The 21948-nt window shown below is 38.1% G+C and overlaps 1 protein-coding gene and 1 pseudogene across 1 annotated transcript in view; one reads left to right on the forward strand and one right to left on the reverse strand.

Moving 5' to 3' along the window:
• The window catches only part of mab-21 (nucleotidyltransferase mab-21), a 31006-nt gene extending 9349 nt beyond the window's left edge, over positions 1–21657 (reverse strand). The window contains exon 1 of the mRNA XM_067785367.1: positions 20381–21657. Coding sequence (XP_067641468.1) covers positions 20381–21128 — 748 coding nt within the window. The 5' untranslated portion in view covers positions 21129–21657. The remainder of the gene's footprint in view (positions 1–20380) is intronic.
• On the forward strand, positions 998–3726 carry LOC137249301 (piggyBac transposable element-derived protein 1-like; annotated as a pseudogene).
• Positions 21658–21948: the final 291 nt, after the last annotated feature.

The raw sequence follows: 21948 nt of genomic DNA on the forward strand, positions 1-21948 counted from the left end.
AAAACCCAAAAAATATATATTTTTTTTTTCAAAAAACTGTTATCGCCAAAGTTTTTAGCGGATAATTTTGAGTCGGACAGGATATACATGAAAATTTTTTTAGTAGGTCATGAAAAAAACCTTAAAAATCAAAGAAAAAAAGTCAAAAAAAGTCAAATTTTGCAGGCTCGAAAATTATTTTTTTGGGTATGCCTAGTGGAAATTTTTTTTTCTGAGGCCAAAACCTATCGAAAAATCGATGGCGCGATATGGTTTAACTTTCGTCCATGCAAATCAACCCAGCTTAATGTACATAGTACATGTACAAAAAAAAACATGGCGTCTTTAGACATGTTTTTTATTCGGAAGCATTCCCGAAATGATATTTCAAGCATTTTTCTTATGATAAAATTTGAATAAAAATGAATTCAACTAAAATTCTTAAATGTGTTGCTGAATACCAGTTAAGTTAATTGAAAAACGATATAAAATTTTAAAATTTACTGAAATATTAGTAAGAAAACCGTCTCCAACCTAAATACTCCACCTCCATGATTTTGAGCCGAAAGAAAATAATGACTTAACCCTCTAGTGCATACTCCCGCTTTTAGACGGGCAATACAAAATACAGATACGTGTTTTTATTTTCGTAGCCTTTGCTGAAAAAGGACCACGTTACTACTTTAAGATTTGTTTAAATTTTCGTTTTATTATTAGAAATGTTCCGATTAAATAATAAAAACTTATCAGATGATGAAATACAAAATTTTTTTGAACTATTACCGTCTGACAATGAATTTATGGAAAAACACACAACTTCAGCTTCACGTCAACGAACTGTTTTTTCGAGGTGATAAGGACACCCCAGATTTTCGAAAAAATTTACGAACCACATATGATTGTTCAATACATTGTTTCAAACGATTTTCTAAAGGTATGTCTTTAAATTAATTTTTATTTACGTTCCAGATATTACAGGTATTTGATAAAATTTTTTATCCAGACTTTAGCTACTCAAATGAATCTTTATGCCACCCAAAACGATATTTCTACAAAGTTTAAAACTGACGAAGTGGAACTTCGAACATTTTTGGGGATATTATTTTTCATGTCAGTTTTCCGGTATCCGGCTTCTCGCTCGTATTGGGGACAGTATTCTCTGGAACCGGTACGCTTAGCAATGACTTGTAATCGTTTTGAGGAGCTCCGATCAAAACTTCACTTTAATGACATTTCTTTATGCGCGAAGAAGGGTGAACTTGGATAAAGCTAATATAAAGCGAGACCTCTTATTCAACATTTCAATAGCCGTTTCGGGGCAATTCCTATGCTTCAGCGTCTTTGTGTGGATGAACAAATATGCTTTTCGAAAATGCAAAAAAAATCCTTTTGAGCAATATATGCCGGCAAAACCCCATATCGAAGTTATTTGTTCTCTGCGACTATACGGGGTTTTCTTAAAATTTCGAATTATATTGCGGCGCTGGGGACAATAAAGCTTTTCCTGACTGTCCTGATCTAGAAGCTGCTTCGAACGTCGTTGTAAGATTGTCAAAAAACATACCTGACAATATAAATCACATCCTATACTTCGATATTTTCTACACATAAGTAGGACTAGAAGTTTGTTTGAAGAGCCGCGGAATTTAGGGATTGGGAACAGTGCAGGCAAATCGTGTTCCGAACATTAAACTTTCTACTGATGCTGAGCTCCAAAAGAAAAACATAAGTCGTGGCTTTCCTGAACAGAATGTTGGAGTAGTTTGTGGCGTGGAAGTAAGCAATGTTCTGTGGTACGATACAAGGCCAGTTCGTCTTCTTTCCAGTGGCAGATCTGGGGAGTGGCTATAGGGGCTAAAGCCCCCCCCCCCTCCGTTCGAACTAAGTCATTACGTGCAAGGTTGAGGTATCATACGTGCGAGTTACGTGCATTTTGCACGCAACGGCATACTGAGGACACCCGGTATGGTTTTAAATTTTTTATGCCAAAAATTGTCTACTGTGAATATTTTTACCGAATGCATCTCGCATTTTTTGAACGTCCTAGGGCTGGATCTAATCAATCTTCGGCGACAAGGCTACGACGGGGGATCGAATTTCTCTGGAAAAGAAAATGGAGTTCGGGCATTGATTTTGAAAGAGCAACCACTTGCATTTTACACTCACTGCTTCAACCATTCCTGGAGTCTCTGTGTATGCAAGGCGTGTGAAGTTCCCGAAATTCGAAATATGCTTGGAACCACTTCTGCAGTAATAAATTTTTTCACATCATCACACAAAAGAACGCAAGCACTTGAGGATGAAATCAAAGAAAGATCACCCGAATCACAGAAAACTCGCCTCAGAACACTTTGCCTCACTCGATGGGTTGAAAAACGCGATAGTGTGGAAACCGTTAGTGAATTTCTCCCAAATATTGCTGAAGTGTTAGGTAACTTGAAGTATGATAATGAACTTGTAACGTCTTCAAAAGCCTCGCAACTTCTCAGTGCTATTGAGAAATCCGAATTTCTGATCACTCTCCAAACATTCAACGATGTGAATTCGCCGATTTTGACTCTCAGTAGAACACTTCAACAACCTGAGTTGCAACTGAAATCGGCCTGTTGCAAATATTTGCGACTATCCCAGTGACATCAGCGACCGCAGAGCGTTCTTTTTCTGTTCTAAAGCGCTTGAAGACTTATTTGAGAATCAACATGTCTGAAAATCGACTGACTGGTCTGGCACTAGGGAACGTCCACAAATAAATAGAAACGGACATTGAAGAAATAACCGATCTTTTCTGTAAATCGAAGCATCGACGACTCGAATCTTTGGATTGGTCGATAGAAGATTGAACCAGCAATAAGTGGGTTTGAAAGAAAGGTTTTTATGACTATTTTTATAAGGTTGTTATATCATTATCTCGAGTGTGCTGAATAAAAGAAGAACTTCATTTCAGAAAATATTGCTTGTACTTTATTAGTAAGTTATTTAATTTTTTTAAATTTTGAAAATCCTCGTTTTGTCATGTCATTTTATATTCTGTATAAATTTATTTAACACATCATGGAAAACAAAAACAAAATTTTAAAGTGAAAAAATGTCAAGCCCCCCCCTCCCCCGTACCAAATCCTAGATTCGCCTAGATCCGCCAATGTTTCTTTCTGGTTATGTGGGATCAGAACCCTTTATATGTTGCATCATACCCTTCAACAATAACACTTTGGGATCGAAAAGACAAAGAAAAATTGATATAAGCTGCCTAGCAATACTCAAAGAATACAACAAACATAATGGTGGAGTCAACTTATTGGATGGACTTATCGGACGATACCATATTCGAATGAAGACAAAAAAGTAGACAACTCGCTTATTCTATCATTTACTAGATGTGGCTATGGTTAACTCTTATATATTGTACAAGAGGTTGCATCAAAATCCTAATTAAAAGCAGTATACCCTACCTGAGTTCAGAACAAAAGTTGCAGAAGTATTATGTTGGATGCGTTCAACTCCGTCTACGAAACGTGGTCGCCCCCTTTAGCTTCCCTTCAACCCATGGCGAAAAAGGCGTACATGCCACCAATAGACATTCGCTATGACAATCAGGATATTGGTGCAAGTTTTTAGATAGATCCGGAAAGAAAATGTTCAAGTATCCAGGTTGTAAATCAGAAACCCAAACATTTTGTGTAAAATGTGAAATAAATTTATCTTTCTGAAACAAAACAATGTTTTATAGAATTCCACACTAAACAATAAAAACAATTTTGAAATAAATCTTTGAAAAATGTTTAAGATTCGAAATATGTTGCTGTTTTCTTTTTTTATAACAATCCAGGCGTTGTTGTATGGGTCCGCCTAAAGGCGGACTGCACTTTTTTAATTATTTCCCGAAAACGAAAAGTCAAATTAGAAAATTATTAGCAGATTCGAGCTCAGATATATGAAATTAATTTGATTAAATTTTTTGAAACCAAACAAAAATTCATGGATTTGAGGGTTAACATAAGTTATTTTGCGAAGTAATAAATTTTTACTATCAATTCTTGTGGTAGTAATTTCTGTTAGAGGTAAAAAAGAATATTTTTTCAAACCAGAATAGAGACAAAAAAGCGCAAATAGCTTCACTGTCTCAGGCCAACGCACAGTGTTTCGTGTAGAACAAGCTAGCTGGACAAAAACAAAGTTCATATTCCAAGAAAGGTGTAATGAGAAATGAAAGAAAACAAACAAAATAACGGGATTTTTGCTTTTTTTTTGAGATTTTTGCTCATATATATTGAGTAATTAAAGTAAGAAAGCAGGAGTGGCCGTAAAATGCATTGATTAATTTGCAAAATTCTTGTTGAATATTAAGATTCATATTTCTTTTAAGTGAACACTTTTACATAATTTTTTTGATGGATTCTAAGCTCGAAGTTAAGTAAAATTTTTTAATAGTAATTCTTTCGCAATTAGAGTATTTTCAATATATTTAACATTCCGTTATTAAGAAGAAAAGGTATTTTTCCGAGGACATCCGGGCTTAATTTTACATATGTTATAGTCGCAAGTATTCTCTAATAGTCCAAAGAAAAAACCATTGCGAGTTCTTTGCACATCTATTTTTAATTTTTTTACAGGTACATACAATGGATTAATGAAGATAAACCAAAACCAGGTTTCGGCAATACCAATGACGGCAAAACTGCTCGTAGGTTTTTCGAAAATTCTAAGGCTAGTGCTGAGATAACGGTATTGGATGTAAAGCTCATCAAAAGATTCGACACTCTCCTTTGCGCATTAGCATCTGGGTACAATATAAATATCCAAAGATTTGAAAAATTTGCGGTCGAGACTAAAAAACTATACATAGATATCTATCCATGGTTTAATATGCCTGTTACAGTTCATAAAATCTTAGTGCATAGTACTGATATTATAAAATCAGCAATTTTACCTATTGGTCAACTTTCCGAGGAAGCACAGGAAGCCCGTAACAAAGATTTGAGACGATTCAGGGCTGATAACACACAAAAGCAGACGCGTGAAGCCACGAATACAGATCTTATGAATATTTTGCTTATACCATCGGATCCTTTAGTTAACAGTTTTAGGGAGATACCTAAGAAAAAATTTAAAAGTCTGACTTCAGAAGTCTTAAATTTACTGTCCCCCGATAATGTTGAGGAGTCAATAAATACCCCAGTTGTTTCAAGCTTTCACAGTAGTGTTCCTGATGTTCATGACTATTCCACAAGTGACTCATCCAATGAAAGTGATGATAGCGAATAATAATATAATTATAAAAGATAACCTACCCTATAACTTTTTGTTGGATCAGGTTTTATTTAATTTAAATCTATTGTCTTTTCTACTTTGTATGATACTTTACTTTTAAGTTTTTGTAATAAGTAATATTCACATAATTAATTTAATTATTTACATTGTTATTATTATTATTGTAATTCACTTTTACATTCCTGACTGGTACGATAAAAAAATTCTGTAAAAATTGTAGTGCCAGGATAAATACTCAAATAAATACAAAATATGTATGTACATATGTACAGTCACTCACATAAATAAGTAGACACCCCTTTTTGGATAATTCTTACAATTTTCGCTTTCGCAAATTTATTTTAACTAATTTCCCATAAGAAAATTTGTCACGATCTATAACAAAAACTAAATTACATTTAAAAAATTCGACGAATTTTCATAAAAAATTTTAATTTTTTTTTTCCGAATTTTTAGAATTTTTTAGAGTATTGAGATTTGTATTCCATTCAATTTAAGTACAATAAAGTAATATTCTTAAGTCCTTTAAATTTTTCTGGATCTATGTCACTTATTCACATGAGTTATGAGTATGAGTATGAGTATATGAAATAAGCAAATGTATGCATATGAAGTAAAATTTTGGAAAAAAAAAAAAAAAAGAACATATGGCTGGAAAAAATGACGTAGTTGTAATAAATGACTGCATATGAAACGGAAAATCTCATAAAATAATTTTGTCCAGCTAGCTTGTTCTACACGAAACACTGTGCAACGCCGCGAGCAGAGCGAACGATTGCTTACGATCACTTACTTTTCGTTCTTATTTGTTAATGCTTTATCTAATCGTTAAGATTTATAATATTTTATAAGATTCAACATTTACATCAAACACTTAGAAATGAATTTACGATTAAGTTTTATGATTATGAGCAGAATGAAGGTGTCACTGCTGTCAAATTTACTTACTGCAGCCACTGTTGGGAAGAGCTCCCGACAACGAACAAATTACAAATTTATGAGAGACAATGGCTACGAGGCGGTGTAGTTTATCATTCCATTTATCTGTCATTTGGAATTTCAAAAATGTTTCAAGGGAATTCAAAAATGTCTTTTGCAAATATTTATTATACTCGTTTTTTAAATATTTCAATGTGATTATGAATTGAATAAAAGTATGCCAATAAATTCGATTAAGGCGGTCAATAGCATCTTATTCGCATAATGGGGCGAATGGGGCCTTTTCTCTGATAACGGGATACATCGCGCAAAGGAGTTTATCGATTATCTTAATTGAATACCTCGTCATGTTTCTTCAGACCAAGGGCTGAGCTCTTAGATACTGCATCTCATCCGTGTTTTCTCAGATCGGCAGTATTTTCCAGTGTTTCTCTAAAGACGTACGACCATATGACGACGCGCAGGACTTCTTCGGCTGACAAACTGCCTTTTATGTTTCAAACCACGCTTCCCCAATTGATTTTGTTGCGGCTCTCAACTTTAGAGAGCCATACATATAATTGCATATACTTTGTACATCGTCACAAATCGCACTGAGACTCATGGAGTCTGGGTGTTGGGAGGATACTCAGCAAGGGCATAGTAGTATCCTAAATAAACTTCCGGATGGTACATGTAGTACCGAGACAGATTACTACCCTCGCAAACTGAAGTTTGAGTACGGTTGTAATACCGCCATTCTAAGCAGGAACGATTGGAAGAGAAAGCCGGGCATAAGGGTCGACGACATCCAAATCTACACTGACAGCTCCAAGATGAAATCGGGAGTGGGGGGCGGAATCTTCTCTGAGTCCCTAGATTTGTGTGCATCATTCAGACTTCCATCGCACTGCAGCGTGTTTCAAGCAGAAATCCTCGCGATTTGGCAAGCTTGCAAATCACTGGAGGGCTTCAATGTACCTGGTAAAGTTTGCGTTCTGTCGGATAGCCAAGCAGCGATAAAAGCGCTTTCCTCGCCACACATTAACTCAAAATTAGTGTGGGCTTGTAAGCGACTCATAACCTAGTTTTCCACCAATCTAGAACTACCCGTTATCTGGGTCCCGGTTTAGAGGGGGATAGGGGGTAACGAGAAGCCCGACGAGCTAGCACGCAAGGGGTCATCGAAGATGAACGAGGAAATAACTAGTGTCGAAGTAGGCATACCCTTAGCAGTAGCCAAGGGGAATGTCCAAAGCTCCTACTTGAAGAAAACACAAACAAAGTGGAATAACATCACCACCTGTGCAATATCAAAATCCATTTGGCCAAACTATGATGGAAAGAGGACGAGAAGTCTTCTGAACAAATCCAGGGCTAACACACGCAAACTGAAAGCAGTCTGCACCGATCATTGGGCAGTAGGTACGCATGCGGAAAAGATGGGCATACCATATAACGAATACTGCAGAAGCTGCAAAGTTCGAAATGCCAGGGAGACAGTAGAACACTTTATGTGTAAATGCCCTGCTCTAGCTAGAGCTAGCTAAGGTTCCTTGGAACCCCGTTTCTAGAAGATCTCAGAGGGTTATCTGTGATAGCAATCCCGAATATTCTTAATTTTATCAACAACTCTAGCTGGTTGTAATACATTGACCGTAACATTCAGTAAGTTTTTAGACGAGTTACATGGCATCAAAACGGCTTTAAATAGCTACTTGGGCGACCAGGGTCGCAGCCATTTCACCTACCTATCTACCTACCTACTTTAGAGGCAGTTGCGGTTACGGAGATTATTATCGAGGACCATCCCAAATATTTTAGGATATTTCCCAGTCGGCGCCGCGACGTAATGCTATTGCTGAGGACGTCCAATTTGTGTATCATCCGCTCCGTCTACGTCGCAAAGATGGCCTTAGACTTGGGCAGCTGTATATTTTTGATCACAGCTCACCCATGTAGAGACTAGGGCTCGTTGACATTATTGTGCAGTCGTCTACGTAGGAAGCTACATATCTACATATCTTATGGGGAATAGAGCTTCGATATGTAGAATTAAAAAAAAAAAAAGCTGTGACACCCTCTGTTCAATTCTTTTTGATGTAGCTGTTTAATTCCTTAAATATGCAGAATCAGAAGCTTTGAACCGTCCTTTATTTAGGTTCTCTTGCGTTTAGTTGTTTGTAGTTTCGACTTCGAACTTAGCCCTTACTCTACCAGCTGGAACCAATGAAGCCGAATCGATAAATTTGAGAAACTCACAGTCACAGCGAATTAAGGGCTTAAAATATATTCCCGGGTCAGATATGCTATAGAAACCTATAGATCCGAAGATTTGAGCTCATAAAAAATTTTTGTCTGGAAGCAGTCGGGCCAGTAACAGAACGTGCTAGTACCGGATGGTACCGGAGTCATATCCGACAAAGAATTGCACACATTCAAACAGTCCTCTAAATCCTAGGAGAGTACTTTCTGGTGACAACAACAATACCAACAAACTTGTGAACATAACGATCCGTTTGTAGGAAGTCAGTCAGAATGATGTCAGAAAGAACGTTCCATGAATTCGTTTTGATGCGAACTCGTGCGGTTTAAGCAATTTGTGGAGCACAGTGTTAAGTTAGGTTAAGAGGGCGTACATTTTTTCAATCACATACTTCGTAGTTAGCCTTCCATAAAGCACCACTTGCTTTTCTCTGCGAGCTTCATTAAGAGCTAAAACTACCATTTTTATACTCAGTTGAGCAGAGCTCACAGAGTATATTAAGTTTGATTGGATAACGGTTGGTTGTACATATATAAAGGAATCGAGATAGATATAGACTTCCATATATCAAAATAATCAGGATCGAAAAAAAATTTGATTGAGCCATGTCCGTCCGTCCGTCCGTCCGTCCGTTAACACGATAACTTGAGTAAATTTTGAGGTATCTTGATGAAATTTGGTATGTGGGTTCCTGAGCACTCATCTCAGATCGCTATTTAAAATGAACGATATCGGACTATAACCACGCCCACTTTTTCGATATCGAAAATTTCGAAAAACCGAAAAAGTGCGATAACTCATTACAAAAGACAGATAAAGCGACGAAATTTGGTAGATGGGTTCATGTTATGACGCAGAATAGAAAATTAGTAAGATTTTGGACAATGGGCGTGGCACCGCCCACTTTTACAAGAAGGTAATTTAAAAGTTTTGCAAGCTGTAATTTGGCAGCCGTTGAAGATATCAAGATGAAATTTGGCAGAAACGTTACTACTATTACTCTATATGTGCTAAATAAAAATTAGCAAAATTGGATGAAGAACACGCCCACTTTTAAAAAAAAAATTTTTTAAATTCAAATTTTAACAAAAAATTTAATATCTTTACTGTATATAAGTAAATTAACTCAAAATTCAACTCCAGTAATGATATGATGCAACAAAATACAAAAATAAAAGAAAATTTCAAAATGGGCGTGGCTCCGCCCATTTTCATTTAGTTTGTCTAGAATACTTTTAATGCCATAAGTCGAACAAAAATTTACCAATCATTCTTAAATTTGGTAGGAGCATAGATTCTATGACGGTAACTGTTCTCTGTGAAAATGGGCGAAATCGGTGGAAGCCACGCCCAGTTTTTATACACAGTCCACCGTCTGTCCTTCCGCTCGGCCATTAACACAATAACTTGAGCAAAATCCGATATATCTTTACTAAACTTAGCCCACGTACTTACCTGAGCTCACTTTTTCTTGGTATAAAAAATGGGCGAAATCTGACCATAACCACGCCCACTTTATCGATATCGAAAATTACGAAAAATGAAAAAAATGCCATAATTCTATACCAAATACGAAAAAAGTGATGAAACATGGTAACTGGATTGGTTTATTGACGCAAAATATTACTTTGGAAAAAACTTTGTAAAATGGGTGTGACACCTACCATATTAAGTAGAAGAAAATGAAAAAGTTCTACAAGGCGAAATCAACAGCCCTTGGAATCTTGGCAGGAATACTGTTAGTGGTATTGCATATATAAATAAATTAGCAGTACCCGACAGATGATTTTCTGGATCACCTGGTCCACATTTTGGTCGATATCGCGAGAACGCCTTCACATATACATCTAAGGGCCACTCGCTTTTAAAACCCTCATTAATACCTTTAATTTGATATCCATATCGTACAAAAACATACCAGAGTCACCCCTGTCCCACCCTAATGGCGATATCTCAAAAAGGCGTCCACCTATAGACCTAATGCCCCCTCCCTCTTAAAATGCTCAGTAACACCTTTCGTTTGATACCCATATCGTACAAACATTCTAGAGTCACCCCTGGCCCACCCTAATGGCGATATCTCGAAAAGGCGTCCACCTATAGACCTAGTGTCCACTCCCTCTTAAAATGCTCAGTAACACCTTTCGTTTGATACCCATATCGTACAAACATTCTAGAGTCACCCCTGGCCCACCCTAATGGCGATATCTCGAAAAGGCGTCCACCTATAGACCTAATGCCCACTCCCTCTTAAAATGCTCAGTAACAGCTTTCGTTTGATACCCATATCGTACAAACATTCTAGAGTCACACCTGGCCCACCCTAATGGCGATATTTCGAAAAGGCGTCCACCTATAGAACTAAGGATTACTCCCTTTTAAAATACTCATTACCACCTTTCATTTGATACCCATATCGTACAAACACATTCTAGAGTCACCCTGGCCCACCCTAATGGCGATATCTCGAAAAGGCGTCCACCTATAGACCTAATGCCTACTCCCTCTTAAAATGCTCAGTAACACCTTTCGTTTGATATCCATATCGTACAAACATTCTAGAGTCACACCTGGCCCACCCTAATGGCGATATCTCGAAAAGGCGTCCACCTATAGAACTAAGGATTACTCCCTTTTAAAATACTCATTACCACCTTTCATTTGATACCCATATCGTACAAACACATTCTAGAGTCACCCTGGCCCACCCTAATGGCGATATCTCGAAAAGGCGTCCACCTATAGACCTAATGCCCACTCCCTCTTAAAATGCTCAGTAACACCTTTCGTTTGATACCCATACCGTACAAACATTCTAGAGTCACCCTTGGTCCAGCTTTATGGCGATATCTCGAAAAGGCGTCCACCTATAGAACTAAGGATTACTCCCTTTTAAAATATTCTTTACCACCTTTCATTTGATACCCATATCGTACAAACACATTCTAGAGTCACCCTGGCCCACCCTAATGGCGATATCTCGAAAAGGCGTCCACCTATAGACCTAATGCCCACTCTCTCTTAAAATGCTCAGTAACACCTTTCGTTTGATGCACATATCGTACAAACATTCTAGAGTCACCCTTGGTCCACCTTTATGGCGATATCTCGAAAAGGCGTCCACCTATAGAACTAAGGATTACTCCCTTTTAAAATGCTCAGTAACACCTTTCGTTTGATGCACATATCGTACAAACACATTCTAGAGTCACCCCTGGCCCACCCTAATGACGATATCTCGAAAAGGCGTCCACCTATAGACCTCATGCCCACTCCCTCTTAAAATGCTCAGTAACACCTTTCGTTTGATACCCATACCGTACAAACATTCTATAGTCACCCCTGGCCCACCCTAATGGCGATATCTCGAAAAGGCGTCCACCTATAGACCTAATGCCCACTCCCTCTTAAAATGCTCAGTAACACCTTTCATTTGATTCCCATATCGTACAAACACATTCTAGAGACACCCCTGGTCCACCTTTATGGCGATATCTCGAAACGGCGTCCACCTATGGAACTAAGGATCACTCCTTTTCAAAATACTCATTAACAGCTTTGATTTGATACCCATATCGTACAAACACATTATAGAATCACCCCTGGTCCACCTTAATGGGGACATCTCGAAAAGGCGTCCACCGATAGACCTAAGGCCCACTCCCTCTTAAAATGCTCAGTAACACCTTTCATTTGATACCCATATCGTACAAACAAATTCTAGAGTCAGCCCTGGTCTACCTTTATGGCGATATCCCTAAATGGCGTTCATCCATAGAACTATGGCCTACTCTCTCTTAAAATACTCTTTAATACCTTTCATTTGATACACATGTTATAAAACCACATTCCAGGGTTACCCCAGATTGATTTTCCTTATTTTGTCTCCATAGCTCTCAACTGAGTATGTTATGTTCGGTTACACCCGAACTTAGCCTTCCTTACTTGTTATTTCTGAAAAACTGTGCGCCCACAAATTTTACTCATGTTGTGTGCAGTCCGAAACAGCGGGAGAAAGTGATCAGTTGATTCCTAACATCTTTTGCAGAGGAAGCTTATTGCTATACGCTATCATGATCTTCGATGAGCATGATCGATTTTCCGGGGAGGGCAGCCAGGGCAATTGCCCTGGGGCCCGGAAGGTTTTTGGGTGCCCGGTAAGGCAAAGCAGTATTGACATAGATACATACATACATACACACATGCTCTTCAGGTTATTCTAAAGAAAAAGGTTGGAAGAGGTTACAAGACAAAATTCCTGAATATGAAAATAGTCAAAATGATAAAACTTGCTAAATAGAGTGGCGCCAATGTGAAATGAGAATTCGAAATGCAAGTTCAGTGGATTTTCTCTTAGCGAAAACCCTTAAAAGTGAGGCAGCTCGCTGGAGAGAGACACTTCGCAGAATCGTCTCCAAGCACATTATTTGTCTGATGGAATACAAAATGAGTTCATAGAAATCTGTGCAAGTCAGGTAATTAGAAAGATAGAAAGCGAGAGAAAGTCCGTCAAGTATTACACAGTAATAGAGGATGCACCCCCTGATTCGGCACATATTGAGCAGACTGTTTTTATATTGCGTTGTGTTTTATTAGACAGGGACTCCGGAAAATGGAAAATCCAAGAACCCTTCTTAGAGTTTGTCGATTGTGATGCAAATACAGGAGAAGCTATCGCTGAGCTGATTCGCAGTACTTTAAAATAGCACAATATTCCCCTGGATTACTGCCGTGGGCAAGGGTATGATAATGGCAGTAATATGAGCGGTCATTACAAATGAGCGCAGAGTCCTATCCTGAGAGATAACTCCCTGGCAATATTTGCACCTTGTACTTGTCATAATTTAAATTTATGTGGAGTGCAAGCTGCTGAATGTTGTGCAGAAGTCATCACATTTTTCGGTATTATGCAGAAATTGTATAATACCTTTAGCGCAAGCCCTCAGAGATGGGAAATTCCCAAAGAAAAAACTAATTGCTCCTTGCACGGCATGTCACAAACACGATGGTCTGCTCGTGTGGATAGTGTGAAACCTTTCGCAACCCACATTCCCCAAATTGTGAAAGCTATTGAAGCTTTTGAATCTGAGTTCAGAAACAGTAACGGCTTTGAAAAGTATTGAAGCATATATGGGGAAATTTGAGTGTATCCTCTTAGCCTCCATTTGGCTCAAAGTGTTGACGGTAATCAACCATCGAAATCTGGTACTGCAAGCTAGAAATGTCACACTGGACGTGGAAACAGAAAATATACGTAGCCTCATTGATGAGTTGAAGAAGTTCAGGGGTCAATGGTCGATCATACTTCAAGAATGTAAAGTTCGGGCAGGGATTATAGGAGTTGTGAATACCTTCGCAGAGAAAAGAAGGAAGATAAGAAAGCGCCAGTTCGATGAATTACCTGGCGAATCACCTGAGTGTGATTCCGAAACTCAATTCAAACAGCAAGTTTTTTACGTTCTTTTGGACTGCTTGATTGGTAACATGACAAGACGTTTCGAAGCCGTAAATGACATTGCGATTCAATTTACGGAAGAAGAGCTCAGAGAAAGGGCAGCGGCATTCTGCACGATTTATGGCACCGATATTTCTACGGATCTGATAGATGAAATCATTCATCTCAAAGCCATCCACTTAGCAAATTTGGGATGTGATTCGCTGCCACCATTTCAACTTCTGAACAAATTTCATGACTTGAAGATGGAAGTATTATTTCCAAACATCTGCATAGCATTAAGAATATTTTGCACACTTCCAGTCAGTGTGACTGAAGGGGAGCGTTCTTTTAGTCTATTGTCTCTCGTGAAAAAATTTTTACGTTCTACTATGAGCCAAAATCGCTTGACAAGCCTTGGAACATTGGCGTTGGAGTCCAGCCTCTAAGCATTAGTTTTGAATCGGTAATTTCCATATTGGGAGACCAAAAAGCACGGAAAGTTTTTCTTGGCTGATTCAAGCATTTAAAATGTACATATTTAGAAAAAGTTAACGTAAGCAAATCAAACAAAGAAATCTAAAAAGTGCTCCAGTAAATCTTATTTTATATGAAATAAAACTGACAGTGTGAATTGAGAAATTTATTTATTTTATGTTATTTTTTTTACTGGATTGAGTTTATTTTTTTAGGGGGGCCCGTAAACGCGCACTGTCCTTGGGGCCCGGCTCGGCTCTTTGCGGCCCTGAGTCTAGCTGATCTCTGCCTGGCATAGGTCCCAGCTTGGCAGACATTCCAAGCTCAAAAATTCGGTAAAACATGTTCTCTGAGTCCAGTCCAGCCCAATATTTTTTTACCATTTTTTACCCCTCTATGCAGGCTGTAATGACCTTACCGCTGCCTAAACCCTCTCGTGTGCCTTTTTTGAAGGGTATCTGGATGTTATCAACTGCCGAAACACAGTCCTTGCGAGACCTAAGGTTGTTTTCACACAATTTTATCGTTCTACTGCCATATCAGCTTATAGCCCTGCGCTCTCATATTCGTTTCAGTTTGAAGGCTTACGAAATTTTGATAACTAAAAACATCTATAAGGGAAGTGACAAAACGTCTCCCTGAGATGTTGCTAGAAGTCATTATACATAATGTTTCCGTGGATGAAGTTTCGTTGACGACCCTGCTACTCAGCGTCAATCAATTCAAGCAACTATAGAGCATTGGATTCGATGTCGTTCAATAGCTCTGCAGATGGCCTCCGTTCTAAGGTTATTGAAGGAACGCTCAACGTTGAGGAAGCCTGCCAGGAACAGCTGATTGCACTTCAATGTGTAAAGTTCGTATGTGCATAAACTGCGGCCACAAATTTTAACCATTCTCAGACTTGGTCGTCTGCTTATTGTGAAATTCGTGATCAATTAATTATATGCCGGTGCTTGCAGTTATTTTATGTGCCGATGTTCTAGTGACATGCTCAGAAGGTTTTTCATATCAGCTCGATTGCGTTTGATTTATGAGTCTTTATATCAATCGTGTTTTAAGTAAATCAGAAAATTTAAAAATTATCGCTGGTTGCATGCCATAAATCTTATTTCTGACTGTTAATAAACACATTGGTCTGGAAACCTCGGCACATGATGCCCATCCTAATCAGCTGACTTAATTTCCCCAAAATTCTTTGTGAATCACATTGATAATGCTAAACACTTTTTTTCATTGAATCTTTCAGCTGATCGACTTTCGTTATACATCAGATTGAAATAGTCGGTACCAAAATCGAAATTAGTCGAAAGCTTTGTCGTATCGGGATAGGATCCGAAGCTCTGTCATACACTACTATGTATATAACATATAAATATATGTTGAGCTTCGATAGGGTCTTCTGTTGAATCTATAAAAGCCCTGTTCTTAGTTCTAGACGAACAATTAATTATAGAGGATATTGACAGAAAGATTGCTAGATTTACAAGGATTTGGGATTAATGTAGATTAAACTTCTTTTAAATCAAGATTAGAAGAATTGGAGAAATGCCCCTATCAGAAAACAACATTTCCATGGGATCACCCTACTAGTAGTAGATAAAGGTTAGGAAGAAATTAAGAAATTAGATTAGTCGTGAAGAGTTTGTGTCAGATGGCTTGGCTCCATGCCATGTCCCCTCATTTCTTTTGGAGGTTTGTGGCAGTTAGCAAACTACATCAATTATTGAAAAAAAAGATAGAACTTAGCCAACCTAAGGTAACTGCATGGCTTGGAACACATCGCTGGCGAGGCTTCCGCGTTACGGTCCCACTTTCATGCCATGAGTGTGATTTCTACGAACCTGCTGACTTGTTGCCAATCTTCAAAGCTGCTCAGCTTTTTTGTTGTAACATTATCGATTTGACCAACTCTTTGCTCAAGTATTTGTCGTTTCTGGCTTCATCGTCTACATTACCGTAAGCTGACGTACTTTCTCCGGTTTTTTTATTCTGCAGGCTAAGGTTTGAAGTATCCAGAGAGAGCTCAGGTAACGCAGTAATTTACTTCGCCAAAGCTTCCCGTTCTCCATTAATTAATATCTGTGATTAGTTATGCTGTCCAACTGTCTCGTTGTTCATTTTTTTTATCGCGGCGTCTTACTCATTTAAAGTTAAATCTGATATAGAGCTTTGCCAAAACCACCATCCTTGTACGAGAGCCAATCGTGTATCTACAAGATAACCAGTCCAGTCTCTAGTCCTTACTCGAGGGAACGACTGTGGTTAGGGTTGTGAAGGGAGCAGTTGTGGGAACACAGCAGTCTGTCTTTGTCTGATATAAAGTCGAAGTAGGTAAGAATGCAGGAGCTCCGGAATTATGTATGCCGAATTCTCATGGCAATAGTTCCCAGCGTTTATCTGTAGCTGCGCCGCAGAAGTGCAAGGTAAACAACGCCTTCCTAGATGTCCTATCAATCACACTGGTCTTCCTGAATAGATCTATTACCGTTTTGTAGAAGTTTACACCTAATCCATATGTCTCAGCCCACTTAGTCACGGTCCATAAAGCCCTACGAAACACTGCGTCGGATCTGCAGAAACTTACAACTGTCCAGGAGCGCCAGGCCATCTGCGTAGGCAACCATTAGATAGCCACTCTCCAGCTCCAACAGAACCTCGTTTACAAAGAGTAGAGGAAATAGAGCAGGTCGTGTGATGTGCCGCTCTATTGCTGCCTGTTCACATTTCGCGGGGGCAGTTCTGTTGTTCAAAAGTTTGTTAATCAGGCAGGAATTTTTAAATAACCCTTCGATGTCTACAAATCCGACTAGAGCCAATTCTTTAAAAATAGCCATGCCGTTATTAAGTAAGATGCCGACGGCGAGCATCGAAGGAGATATAATAAAGGGCTGATACGCAAATACAAAGATAGTGCAGGGAATAAAGTTCCACTGAGTTTGGGGGAAGCAGGTTGAGGAAGACTTGACCTCTCTTGGTGCTCCAAATCGGCGTTTGTCGTTAAACAGGGAAAGCTGGCGTGGCTTGTTGCGAGACAGCGAAAGTCAATTAGGCAGCTAAGCGCTAATGAATGATGATGATGCCATGCTCTTAAAGCATGCTCTTTAAAATTGTCGCCAGCAGAGAGAGGGTTGGCACTTATGTCCACGTCTTTGAAAAATGGCTGATTACACTTTAAACGGAATATTTTAACGGACTGAACGATTATTTCCCAAGAATATGCTGTGTACGGTCTAGTGCACCGACGGAAAATTTTAGTATGACTCTGGCGTAATCTTAGTGGAATGTAACCCGTTTTAACGTCCTATCACCAGGACATTTTTTAAGGATTTTTCACTAGGTGGCCAAAAGAAAAATATCTCCTCGACATGACTGACCATACCGGTCAGCTTTTGAATATTGCCATTTTTGGTAAAAAAAAAACATGCTGTGGCAACCGTGGTTGTGACTCACTCATACCAAAACATTTGCAATAAAACAAGTAATCCCAGGAATAGTTATTTTTCATATCCAACTTATTACATACTTGCCCAAAATTTTTTTATTATATGCTGACAAAAATCCTCGAGCACGTGCAGAATTTGTAGAATTTATATATGTTACGGAAGTCGTGAGTACCTATGTTCTTTTCCATATAAATCCTCATCGACAGTATATTTGATGAACTATCATTAGAGTTGGGATTCTACCGGGTATTTACCATTTTTATGGGTAAATACCGGGAAAATACCCGGAATATTCCTTTTTTGTATCTTTTTTTGGGTATTTAAAAATCGTTTGAATCGAGGCTGCTTGGAATTACAATTTAAAAAAATTTCGTTTTTTTTTTTAAACAAACAACCCAGCAAACACTCGGAGTCAACAATTAGTCTGAAAGGAGTCCAAACTTTGGATCGTTTGCACTCGTTATGAACTCATTTAGGAACCTGAAGCGAATGCTATATGCTTATATTTTGCCTCTAACATAAGTCTTATACAGACCTTCTTCCGATATCATATATGAGCCTTATTGGCGTCATATACTGCTAATTTTGATCCTTTTAATGACACTACTTCAGGGCTTTTAGGAAGAATTTTTCACATATATCCGAAGCGAAAAACATAGGGGAGAAAATTGTTGTGATAAAACTCACATGAGGATAAGATAGAAATGAAATAAGCATTAGTTAAATTATTATTTATTTAGAATAAATTGTCGCAGAAAAATTTCAGAGTTTTTATTCCGGAGCTGCCTAGTTTATTAATTTTAATATTTTTCGTTTGTTTATAATTTCATCAAATCAGAGTCATAAAAGGCTCTCAGGTGATAGCATTTTTGAATCTTTTGAACCATATTAAACTCCAGAACTGTAAGAGAATATTTATAAGGGACACATATTTACCCAAACAAATCTACCCCTCAAACAGGCTCACGGCGCTCATAATTTAAGAATCCGAAACGAGTCCAAAATAAGTGGGCAATATAGGAATCAGAAGAGCGTCGAAACGCGTAGTAGGGTACAAGAAAATTAAATTTTTGCCTTTTATTTAACGGCCTAAAAGCTCCTAACCTATGATCCCAATAACTGCTGACGATGCCTAATAAATAGGCCATATAGGTGTCAGATAGTCAGAGTTTATTAGAGTTAAAAATGACGCCGGAGAGTTCCATTAGAGTATAATGTGAGCTGTTTAAACGCCTTTTAAGACTTATGTCGGACTCTTTTTTAGGCTCAAATGATATACGTTAATAGACTCATATAGGACGACCATAACAAGGAGGAAATACATTGGTTTCGGTCTCCTAAATGAGCACATACCGGCTGTAAACGCTCCAATTTAGATATTTTTCCGACTCTTTTTCGACTTAAAATGTTTACTGGGTAAACTTAAATATTTGCAAGGGCATTCATTATTGGCTAAATATTTTTGAAAAACGCTGGATTACAGATTAAAACTAATTAAACCGATAGCATAATGGATAATTACCCGCCAATATAGGACAAATTGGGTACATTTTGGATTGAATTTGTGTGTTTGTTTCCCATATTTTCCAAAAGATTATTTTTACCCTTATTTTGGGTAAATATTTGGGACTTTACCCATTTTTACCATATATAACCAATTTACCGGGTATTTACCATTTGGGTATTTACCCCTTTCCCATCTCTAAAGCATATATGACATTACTTTAATTTTGCTTGGATTCCAAGCTAAAAAAACTGACGAAACTTTATCGGAACTTCAAAACACAAAAACAATTTCTATCATGAAAAAGCGAGACCACTATTCCCCCATAATTAGTGAGTTTGGCATGTTTTTGTTTATGTATTACATTTTATTTTTACATTAACATTTTTAACAATAAAAACAATGCAAATAACACGCGAAAATTATTTCGGTCTCTAATGGTTTACTTTTTTCACACGAATGTTGATTTTAATTGTGTTTTTATGCACCAAATTTTCAAACTAAAAACAAAATTTTCATTTGTCAGAAAAAAATAAAGAAAAAACGGCCGAATGTCAAAAAAACCTATCGAAAAACAAACTGGCTCGTTCGTTTTTAATGAACTAGGTTGTATTTTTCTTGTATTTCGTTAGTTTTTTAAAATATAGTTTGCACACTTACACCAGTACTGAAGCCGCATTAGAAGGGAGTGCGGCAAAAAATTGAAGATAAAATACAAGAAAAAATACTCGAAAATAAAGTAGTGTCATATAGGTATAACTATCATTCATTCGTTGTTAAATTTCTTCGATTAGCACCAAAAACCTTCATTAGAATTAGCAAGTTATATATTTTTTGACATTTTGGGGAAATCATGTATGTTCAGAAAATTTCTAACATTATTTCAGTTAGGTGTTGTTCCCTATTTTCGAAATTTAGTTGTGGCCAGCTTATGATTACTACGTGGCCACGGCGGACTACTACGTGGCCATTTGGCCACGTTCGTATTACTTAAAAAATGCCCTGCCTATCACACCAATTCACATCTCAGGCAGGGTCACGCAGGCACAAGAAAGGCGTTTAAAACTAAGTACATACATCAAACTCACCTTGTAGCAAACGATTCTCAGCATCGGTAAAGCTCAACACCCAAGCATCACCTTCCATAGCCGAGTTTTTGCCCTGCAACGCAATACATTCCTTCGACAGCATATCGAAACCTTCAGTCTTAACCTCTGCAACAATATTTGGATGTGGCCACGGTATGCCGGGCAGTGGCCAATGTGCAGCCGAACGTGGCCACAAACCGGCGCATTTGAAAGCGGGCGTAATTTGCACAATGATACGTTCACGTATACGCAACTTCACCTCTGTGGTATCGGCAATCATTTTGACAATATCACGATAAGCGCATTTATCACATGCTTGCGCCACCAAAGTTTGAAAACGGGAACGTATTTTACGCGCTGATAAATAACCGGACGCGGTAATAAATTCGACCCACAGTGACATTGAACGTTTACGACCGTCGCTCAGCTTGAGTACCGCACAACCGGGCAATGTGCCATCATCTACGAAATTCAATACACCCATTTGATTGAGGTAAATGACAATTTCAAATTCATTTGGCGAAATCACTTCGAGACCCTCAAAACGACCATTGTAATCGTTGAGGGAGGAGATGAAACGCGGTTCTTGCACCTCGACCTCTTTTAGGACATCTTGCACAATACGACACACTTCGAGTATTTGTTTATGAATTTGTGCTTTACGCACTTGCACACGATCCGCGCAATATTTATTCATTTGATAGACCATTTTGGATTGGGCGGCAATCATATCCGACGGCACAAGCATATTTGAGCCGCGTGGTTTTTTTTGTTTTGTTTTAGCGAGTTGATAAGAAAACAAATTTTATGGCGTGAGACTATATGAAGCGGCAGTGATGTTGATGGGTTATAAATTTGTGTTTTTTTTTTTTTTATTAATATAACGGTAAATCGAAGGGCTGCATTATTGAGCTGCAAATTGCAATAACCTGTTAAAATCTTTTTTTTATTTACACCATTTTATTCCTTCTTTTGCTAAGCCTTAACACTTTGCACAAAATTGTGTGGACTTATTTTTGTTATTGTTGTTTTTATATTTTCCAAAATGGTTACATTTAAAACTTTTATTAATTATGTATCATCAATCTTTCCACACCCAGCACACGCGCGTTTAATCAACCAATTTACACACCCATCAGCCGTCGTTAACGCAACAATCGAACAAAAAGCGCCAACGCCGTCGCTTTCTCTTCACTTTTTCTTTTCTTCAGGCACTGTTGCGTACCTACACAACACCAAGCTCCAATGTTGACTGATTTCGTGTATGGCGCACTCACCACAAGAAGAATACAAACCAGACGAACGGTCGTTTGCCGGCTGTCGCCACATCGTTTTTGTTGGTTGATGCCATCTGCAGCGTAAATAGCCATCCTGTTCTATCATTCGCTGCTGTATACTCGCCTCAATTACTCACAATGATCAACTCTCTATCGCATTGGTGGTGTGTGAAAGAGAAAGCACAAAATGGCTGTTGTGCTTGGCGCATAGCCGGTTTGCTTCTCAGCTGAGTTATTGTTTGTTGATGCGAATGCGTGAATTTTGTTGTTTCTCCTGTGTATAAATATGCT

Source organism: Eurosta solidaginis, chromosome 4 (assembly GCF_040869045.1).
Source record: "Eurosta solidaginis isolate ZX-2024a chromosome 4, ASM4086904v1, whole genome shotgun sequence".
NCBI classification, from domain to species: domain Eukaryota; kingdom Metazoa; phylum Arthropoda; class Insecta; order Diptera; family Tephritidae; genus Eurosta; species Eurosta solidaginis.